General features: G+C 47.8%; 1 protein-coding gene across 15 annotated transcripts in view; it reads left to right on the forward strand.

The window, feature by feature from the left end:
• Positions 1-8,773, forward strand: part of LOC113217386 (tensin-1) — a 283,044-nt gene extending 274,271 nt beyond the window's left edge. For 8 of the 15 annotated variants that reach the window (XM_052269945.1, XM_052269954.1, XM_052269947.1 and 5 more), the window contains 9 exons: positions 86-313; positions 969-1,520; positions 3,182-3,342; positions 3,776-3,832; positions 4,416-4,485; positions 5,111-5,513; positions 5,833-6,045; positions 6,309-6,591; positions 6,728-8,773. In XM_052269945.1, the coding sequence (XP_052125905.1) occupies positions 86-313; positions 969-1,520; positions 3,182-3,342; positions 3,776-3,832; positions 4,416-4,485; positions 5,111-5,513; positions 5,833-6,045; positions 6,309-6,591; positions 6,728-6,884 (2,124 nt within the window). In that variant the 3' untranslated portion in view covers positions 6,885-8,773. Of the gene's footprint in view, positions 1-85; positions 314-968; positions 1,521-3,181; positions 3,343-3,775; positions 3,833-4,415; positions 4,486-4,600; positions 5,085-5,110; positions 5,514-5,832; positions 6,046-6,308; positions 6,592-6,727 lie in introns of those variants that run through there. The other 7 variants (XM_052269943.1, XM_052269948.1, XM_052269944.1 and 4 more) reach the window with 7 other exon arrangements.
• The last annotated feature ends 766 nt before the right edge of the window (positions 8,774-9,539 follow it).

Genomic DNA, 9,539 nt, shown 5'->3' on the forward strand with positions numbered 1-9,539 from the left:
AATAAGAAATGTCAGAAAAAAAAATCAGTGTGCGCTTGAATTTACAGTAAAGTGACCCTTGTTTATTTCTCTGCATCGTCCGCAGGATGAGGAAGACTTCTGCCGCCCGCTGCACGTCAACACCGGCGCCGCCAAGCTCAACGGCGGCCTGTCGGCTCCCGGCTCGCCCCTGCAGCGGCGGACCGCGCCCTACAACACGGCCCATCAGCCCTACGCGTTGTCCCGCCAGAAGTCGGACTCGTCCTTCGACCGCGAGCGGCCCTTCGTTTCCGTGAAGCGCGGCTACGAGCAGCGCTCCAAGTACGAGTCGCCGGTGAGTACGACGCGCGCCGCATCCCTCCGAGGGGTCCTTCACTCAAAAAAATCAGTGTACACCCTTAGAAAAAATCATAAATCAGAAAATATCATGAAAAAACTGACAAAAAGTCAGAGAAAATCAAGAAAGACAGAAAAATCGGTGTACGCTAGAATGTATGGTGAAGGACCCCTCGCATCCCTCAACCCCAGAGGGGCATGCTAGAAGGGCGCGCCAAAGGGCCCGAGCGTCGGCCCCCCGCCGCCCCGCCCGCCGCTCCGGTAGAGCACCGCGGCATGCGCTAACCCTACCATCCCGCCTCTAACCCAAGTAACATGTCACGATAATATGGTCGAGCAATAATAATTGGTGTTCACAGTCATACTAACGTCGTAATTACGCCGAAGTGATGTGTCAAAGTGGCCTCATTGCCTTTGAGCTAAATTTTAACAACGTGGCGTCTCCGTGACCATGACACCGTTTCGTGTTACTTGGGATAAAGTCGCAACTGAACGCGACCTCCTCCCCGCACCTGCGGACTGTACAACTGACTTACTGTTCGTGTAATTTTTCTTCATCACCCCCCCTCCCTCCCTGCGTTATTCGCACTACTAGCCTTGCCTAAAGCGCTTTCGCGCGTAATGTTCGCTAACCTGCTGCTCATATTCGCCAGGCGGACACTACTGTGCACTCTGTCACCTTTGACCGAACGCCCAGCAGCCACTACACCAACAGCAACAACAGCCAAAACAACAGCCAGCACCTAAGCAACGGCTACGCCAACGGCTACGCGAATGGCTACAGCAACGGCTACAGCAACGGCCTGAGCAACGGCGCGAGCCATTACAGCAACGGCTCCGGCCACTACAGCACGCCGCGGCCGGAGGGCCCCGCCGCCCCGCACCGGACCCCGCCGTCGGCGGGCACCTCGGCCGCCGCCAGGACCCTGTTCCACAACCATGTGAACGGGGTGGGTAACGGCAAGCTGAGCGGACCCCCAAGCCCCGAGGACATCCTGATCCTGGACGGCCACCACCAGGACGCCCTGGCCTGCCTCATGGCCTCCCTCGCCTCGCCGTCAGAGTCCCCGACCTCGGCGTCCTCCCCCCTGTCCATGTCGACGCCGTCCCCGCCCGCCGCCTGCAGCCCTGTCACGCTCGCACGAGACGCCCGTAACGCTAGCGACAGCAGCACTAACAGCACATACGCATGGCAATCCGTGCAGGTTAGTCCACCTGTCACGCCGCCCAAGCGCGAGGTGGTCACAGCCGTCACCGTGGCCCGGGTAGCACGTGAGCGCCATGATAAAGGTAACGCTGACGTCCAATCTACCTGTGTTAAAAAAAAAGAAAAAGAAAGGACGTCAGCGTGACTTGACTATGTGGCTGTTCCGTGCTATTTGGGAGGGTTGCTTTTCCCACTGTTCTCCCATAAAGTTCTATAGGAATTTAATTCATCACCCTATATCTATTGCCAAAATGGGCCGTGGGTAAAGTAAAGCCAGTAAAAGACCGGCTGATTTGCAATATGCCTCAACCCTTAGTTGGCATGCTTTTTTTCGCCATATCTCCTGTCCCACCACTAGTGTGACGAAACCACCACCCCCCTTAATCCACGGCATGCTGGACCACGTCGAGACCACCGCGCGCTTGGCGGGATGAGTGTGTCCTTTTCATCTGTACATTTCTTTTTTTTACCACGTCCATAATCATTTTGCTTCTCATCATCATCCCGCCATTCAAATTTTAATCCTGTATAACGTTTTTGTATTATTTTTCATTATTATTTTCTTGTGGGAGTGAAATTGGAATTTAATGAGGGTGACGTCGTCGTCGTCGAGTCGTGCGCTGCTCGGACAAAAGAGACGACCAGGGCCCTGGCCGGGCCGGCCACGTGGGTCGCTATGTGCAATAACTTTATATGCGCCAACCGCCCCGCCCGGCTGGGGGTGGGGTGAGGTGGGGGTGGGGTCGAATATTTTTAGCCGATGGAAGGAGAGCGGCTGGCTGTTTGTTCGTAGGCGGCCCCGCCGCCGCGCCGTGACCCAGCAGCCCCAGCAGCACTCCCTCCTCTCTGGCTGGCGGCGCACCTGGCCCGACTGCGCGCGCAAACTGTTAATTCAGTTTGAAGCCTAACGGCAATAATATGACTCATTATTTAATACTTTCAATAGTTTCATCGGAAGCGCCAAGTGTGTGAATGTCGCACACTTGTAGGTGTGATGACGGCATTCGTACACATGGAGGCACGAAGTGTGCGAATCGCGAGGGGAAATTCACACCCTTTACTCCCCTAACTAAGTGTACGAATGGGCATTCACACTCCTACCCGTGTGCGACATTCACACACTTGCGTTTCCGGTGTATGTTATGGGAGCTCAAAAAATCCATCAGGAAACCTCTGTAAAAACAATGTAATCTTGTTTCATGATGCATGACGTTGATAATATCATTGCTTCTTTCTCCCCATTTGAGAAAGTGCACCCGTCATTCATTCGCACTCACGCTTGTTGTATCTCAATGCACAGCTTATTTTAGGCGCACAGTAAAACGCAAGCATATATATATAGCCAGTAAGCCAGTATCTAGTAGTGCCAGGTACCGCCTCGGTACACATAGTACAGAGACAAACGCAAAATTTATTTTCTCTTTCACCAGTCCTATTTCCTCTTTAAAATCATTTCTCTTCTTTTCCGATCCAACACTCCTGAAAAGCAAAAAATGCGACTTTGATACCTTTTAAAGGCGATAATGCCTCAGTATGCCTTTATACAGGCAACATTTTCTTGTCGCCCCGTTAAGGGGTAGTATCTTGTTCTTTTTTTCCCCACAACACTCTCTTCTACGATTGACAGGAGACTTAATATTTGTCACTGTGTTCCCCCAGCAGCAGCGGGAGGACAGCTACTCCTCCTGGAGAAGTGAAGAGGACAGATTCTCCCGGCCGCAGACGCCAGCATTCCCTGTGCAGCCCAGAACGCCCTACTCCAATAATGGCCACCAGTTTGACTCGGCCGGCCTTCCCCCTAAGAGTCCGACAACTCAGCGGTAAGTCTGCTAAGCTCTCACTAGTATAGCTTTTTAAAAAAATTAAGGGAAATTGGTGTCTTAAAATCTCACCACCAAAATGCGTCATGAATTACTGGAGATCAAAGGGCAGATCGATGTTGATGTACGAATTAAACGTAGCCTCGTTGCCCGGCAAACTGGATTGTGGAGTTAAAAAGTGGATATTCTTAATGTAAAGGATAATAAGAATTCTTAAGAAAACGTGCGATGTCGGCTTTCTACATATGCCTTCCCTATTTGCTTTCGTGTACGCAATGTGTTCGTAGCTGCTTCATGGCATTGGTATGGAGGGGGGGAGGGGGTGTCTGCCTTCGCTGAAAAGTCCAAACTAAGGAGAAGCTGGGGGAATGGGGAATCCCGCCTTCTTGACCCTTCCTTTCATGACTGTTTCTCCTGTTTGGCTCCTTGGTAGACGCTCGGGGTCATTTAAACACCTCCGGAGGTGGCCCTCCAACTCGTCAGTCTCTAGGTATGTGGCGTAGAAGTTGCGCCTTAAATTGATTCGAATAGTTTGGAGCATTTTTTTTTCGGTTTCTTCTAGCATTTCTGCATGGCTGCCAATCCGTATGCAGTTTATTTACCTTGCAGTGTACTTTTTGGGCACCGTGAGCTGTAGGAAAGAGAAAACACCCGTCAGGGTGCAGCTGCTGAGATTGTCTTTTTTTACTGTTTTCTTTCATAAAGCGTATTATTTTGGACGTAGGTGTGTCAGCTTTCGTTTTACACCATGTATTTTGTATTCAACGGCATCGCCTATTAGCCCTTTTTACTCGTTTTTATTATTTTTGCTTCCGAATTGTTTTGGCGCCTTTGGATGCCGCGTAGACGCTCCGCCCCCCGGTCGCGCACGCAGGTGACTGCCAGAGACCACCTTACCATTCTGGGCCGGGTGCGCGCGTGCGCGCGAGTTACTAACATTTTATCTCAAATTATTCGTTCTCTGCTTGTTGCTGCCGCAAAAGGAACTCACAGTCGTGCAGTCGTTTTTGTTGTTTTTGTTTTTAATTCTCTGCGCTGGAACCCCATACTCATTTCAGTAATTTTATTTGCAGCAAGGACCGCTCTCCGTCGCCGATGTCCGACATGCAGGGGCAAGGCATATACATGCAGCATAGTCCAAAGGTACGCCCGCTCTTTTTCCCTTTCTCCAATAAATCTTCCTTTTTCTGTCTCTCTATCCTCAACGGTTTTATTGATGAAAACGTGTGCCCAACACGTCCCTATATCGAGATTGCAGGTCTTTTATCTATGCCTTCTGGGGGGAAATTTAAAATATGATGAGAACGAAGCCAAGGTATCTATACAGAGCATGAGTCAGAGTATGTTACTCTTGTCTTTCTCGTTTAGTTAGAGATTCAATGTCCAGTCAATAACACTGTCCCGGCGCTACAAGTACAAAATGTAATGCCAGGGATCCTCATGTAAACTAGAAATGATGTACGCGGCGTTTACAGCTCGCTGCAACCCTGTCGTCTCTAATTCTGGATAGAGCGTCCGGTCGTAACAAAATCCCTTAGTGCTAGACACTGCCGCCCACTTTCGCGAGTAGAATTTGCCGGCTGTTCGGGACGATAGGCAGTCCGCATGCTCAACCGCGTTGCGGTACAGTCTAACTTAAAAAGTATATGTGTGGCGGACTGTAGCAAACACTAGTCGTCAACTAATACTGGCTAACTGATGGGCGTCGATGACATGTGCGACGACCCCGTGCTCGACGCGTCACTAACCCTCCCCTTTGCCCCCATAGAGCCCCGTGGGAGCCAACGGGGGCCAGTCGTCGCCGACGGTGTACTCGATGCACTCGCGGCGGTCGTCGACGCACTCCAACAGCGAGCCGCCCCAGGAGGTGGCGGCGCACCACGTCAAGTTCGTCCGCGACACGTCCCGGTACTGGTACAAGCCCAACATCTCCCGCGAGGACGCCATCTCGTTGCTGCGCGAGTCGCCGCCGGGCACCTTCGTCGTCCGGGACTCCAACTCGTTCCCGGGCGCGTTCGGCCTCGCCCTCAAGGTGGCCGTGCCGCCGGCCACCGTGGCGCAAAAGGCCGCCTTCTTCAGCGGCGACGCCAGCGAGCTCGTCCGGCACTTCCTCATCGAGCCCACCTCCAGGGGGGTGAAGCTCAAGGGCTGCACCAACGAGCCCGTCTTCAGTGAGTAGCGCGCGGCTGTGTGGCGTGTCAAATGGGTGGCCTACCCTCCCGGCGCCTTATAGTAGCCGACGACTGCTGGGATTTTAATTCTCCAGAAAAGTCTTGAGAAAAGTACTTTACATAACTTTTTGGAGAGTTTTAATTCTCCAGTAAAGTGTTTTTGAGAGTTTTTCCAAGACTTGTTTTTAAATGTCTGATTTTTTAATGTAAAGTTTTATGTTTTACAAATTTTTCTCAAAATATTTTTCTATTTTCAAATTTTTTCCTGGAAAAACTTCGGGTCCATAAATATTTTTTTTTTTTTTGTGGTGCCCCGCAGGCTCGCTGTCGGCGCTCGTCTACCAGCACTCCATCATGGCAATGGCGCTGCCCTGCAAGCTGCTCCTCCCGGACGGCGAGCTGGGAGTCCCGGGGCCCGGCGCCACCCTGGGTGGCCTGCAGGCCCGCCACGTGTCCGAGCTGGGCAGCAGCCCGTCCTCCACCACCTCGGGCAGCGTCAACAGCGCGCAGCAGCTCCTGGCGCAAGGCGCAGGTCCGTCCACCAACGACTTATTTAGCTATGCTGCTAAAAATGTAGCGGTCGCAACAACAAAAATTGCTATGTTGCTAAACAAAATTATCAATGTTACTAAAAATTTAGCACTGTTGCCAAAAACATTATCAATGTTACTAAAAAATTAGCAATGTTGCTAAAAAAAATAGCAATGTTGCTAAAAAATTTAGCAATGTTGCTAAAAAAAATAGCTATATTTAGCTGCACGTCTTCACAGCTGACTCCTGTTTCTCTCTGCGCAGCGTGCAACGTGCTGTACCTCTTCACGACGGACACGGAGTCGCTGACGGGACCGCAGGCGATCCGGCGCGCCGTCCAGCAGCTGTTCACGTCGCGGCCACTGCCGTCCGCCACCGTGGTGCACTTCAAGGTGTCCAGCCAGGGCATTACGCTCACCGACAGCAAGCGGAGGCTGTTCTTCCGGCGCCACTACCCAGTGTCCACCATCTCGCACTGCGGGCTAGACCCGGACGACCACCGGTGGAGTCAAAAGAGCCCCGACACGGGCATGCCCATCAGCTCCAAGTAAGTCGACTCACTGTCTGGCAGAGTAATTATGTCCAAGATTATTTTTTACCTCATATTTTTTCACCTTGTATTTATTTTTTACATACCTTTTTACCGCATTTTGCAACTGTATTTTGGTACTCATTTGTTTCAGCCGGTGTTTTGGATTTGTTGCGAGAAAGCCTGCCAGCAGATCTGACAATCAGTGCCATATATTTGCCGAGCTGGAACCTGAACAGCCAGCAACTGCCATCGTCAATTTTGTGTCTAAAGTTATGATGAGTGGAGTGGGACAGAAAAATGTTGTGTGAGGGTTTTTAACTTAATTCAACTGCGGCTGCATTCTGGAAACTCTAGTGGCGTACAACGAGAGAAGTGCTACACAAGGTGTGCTCTAGTCGTGAATGAAATTTATTACTTGCAATTCCACCTCACCACCCACAATTTTTCAACACAGGGCATTGTGTGACTGCTAGTTACATTTAGCCCGTAGTGTTTAAAGGTTTTGTAAAATTTTAACTGCTTCCGAGTTTTATCAGTTATAAATGTTTTGAGAACCCTTCCAAATACCTGGTGACTGAGCAAAGTTTGCATGTTGATTTTTCATTATGGGACTTGCAAGTTCTTTTACTTTGAAAATATAACTGTGTTATAGTATGAATTGTAAAATTTAAATGTCTGAATAACAACAGTACTTTTCCCATGCAAATTAACTGATTGTCGCTTTTCAAAAGAGCTGGTTTGTGACTCTCACATTTTATACATTCCAAACTTTGCAAATTGTGTTCCCTACAATTAATGAACATCTTTGTAATATACCTGCTCTGTTATCTGTATACAAAATTGTATAGGTAATTATGGTTATGGGGAGAAAGCATGTGAAGATGACCCTTGTCACTTTTCATTAGTACACTCGAAAACCACTAGGGGCATGTTTCATGCAAAAATTTCTCTGAATGCAGTTGTATGTTTTGATTTTAGTTCAACTCCATTGGCAGCTGAGGGTGTATGATCTTATAATGAAAAATGAATATTTCTCTGTGCCAATTTAAAATCAAATGAAAGGAGAACTCATCATAACTGCTAATTAACATTATAAAGTTGCAGTGAGCTTTATCATGTGTCATATCAAACTTCTTGCCAATGGTGCTTTGTTTTTTTTCAAAAGTCATGGTATTTTTGTACAAGTTTATTCCAATATCCATCTAATATGGAATGTTTTTCATTTTGCTTTCATTGCAACGACATTCATAGTGTATGCAGAAAGTAAAACTTCTGTTACAAGTAATGAGCTAGGTATTAAAATCTGTTTTAATTTGCAATTGCATTAATGTGGAAAATAGTATAGCAAAGTAGTCACTTTACGCCCATCAACTTAGGATTTCTCTTATTTATTGTCTCTGTCTTAAGTGTGTCGTAAGATTTTTATGAAGTTATATGTTTTACCTGTAAACATAGTGCTTAACTGCCCATATGATGTCTATTGAGTTGTATGACAAAAGACTCCAATACTCACTTTATTAATAGCAACAATGAATTTTTTGCTTCCAATTTTTTTAAAAAAACTACACATTTTATTTATGGAAAGGATTACCTAACTTTTAACAAACTTGCTGTGACAGGTAGAATTTAAAAGTTTTAGCTTTCTCTACCTCAAATTGAAAAATGTTTGTAATTTATTGTAGAGGATCTGTCAGGTGTGAAATGGGAAAAAACAAATTAAATAATGTACATACATGTACACATTGTATTTACTATAGTTTGTAAGATTGTGCTATAAATTGAAAATATGCAAACAATGCCAACAAGAGTCGTTTAACACGTTCACTGCCAGAGCAACCCATGTTGAGATGAAGCATGGGAACATGTGTGTTTGCTTGGCAGTGAACGTGTTAAAAAGAAAAATAATATATACATGTATCTTTTAAAAAATTGGCTAACAGCCATATGTCTAGGACTAGTAAACAAGCAAACATGGTATAATGTGAGTGCGCATTAAAATTGAAAAGACTTAAAGTGAAAGAAATTTTTTACTGAAGGGACTGCCAGAAAATGTTTTAACATTCACTAATTTAAAGAAGAAAAGAGAGAGTTAATATAACTTGTGTACCTAACAATTGCATTCTCATAGTGGCGTGTACTCCTTGTTTCTGAGTCAAGAAATTTCTGTTAAAGGGCAATAAAAATATTACAAAACTGTGTTGTTGAATTTTCAAACCAACTGCAGACCAATGACTGCCTGTTAATCTGCGGGTTTCACTGCATAGTCGAGAGAAGTGGTTAACTTGTAGTCCTCGCCCAATCGACTTCCAGTTTCCCAGTTCAGGATCGGTTTATGGAGGTGAGGTTACCGAAGTGCACCAGGAGGGCAGTAGCTGTAAAGCGCCTGCGAAGGGAGCATAGGCAGCCCCGCGCGGCTCGCGCGTCCGACGGGACGGCCTACCCTCCAGGCGCTCCCCTCGCGCGTCCCTGTTCGAAGCGCCTGGCCACAAATATGGACTTGCGGGTGCGCTACCGACCGAGCGATAGAGGCGAGAAACGGGCTGAAGCTGATCCACCCACCGCGCTGTCCGGCACTCAGACCTGCCCTGCCGAAGACAAGAGCCAACGGAGAGAAAAAAAGACATGCGCGCCGGCCGGGTGTCGATCCCCGGGCTGCACGTCCCTGTTTGTAGCTACACGATTGTAGCTACAGCCGACAGTGCCCGAGTCAGCTTAAACTGAACCGTCTATAGACGAATTCATTACTTCTGCCAATGATAAAATATCAACCAGAAGTAAACAGCGCTGAACTAAAGCAAATACGAAAGATCAATGATTTCATGGACACAAAAATGTGATACAAATGGGGCAACATACGATGTCCGACGCCACCAGCAACACGCCCCTTTTGTAGCAAAACAGTTGGAGCTACAGTCGACATGACCGCATGCAGCTTCATCCGAACAAAAAATGTAGGCCCTAAG

Source organism: Frankliniella occidentalis, unplaced genomic scaffold (genome assembly GCF_000697945.3).
Source record: "Frankliniella occidentalis isolate FOCC.00 unplaced genomic scaffold, Focc_3.1 Scaffold106, whole genome shotgun sequence".
Lineage (NCBI taxonomy): Eukaryota > Metazoa > Arthropoda > Insecta > Thysanoptera > Thripidae > Frankliniella > Frankliniella occidentalis.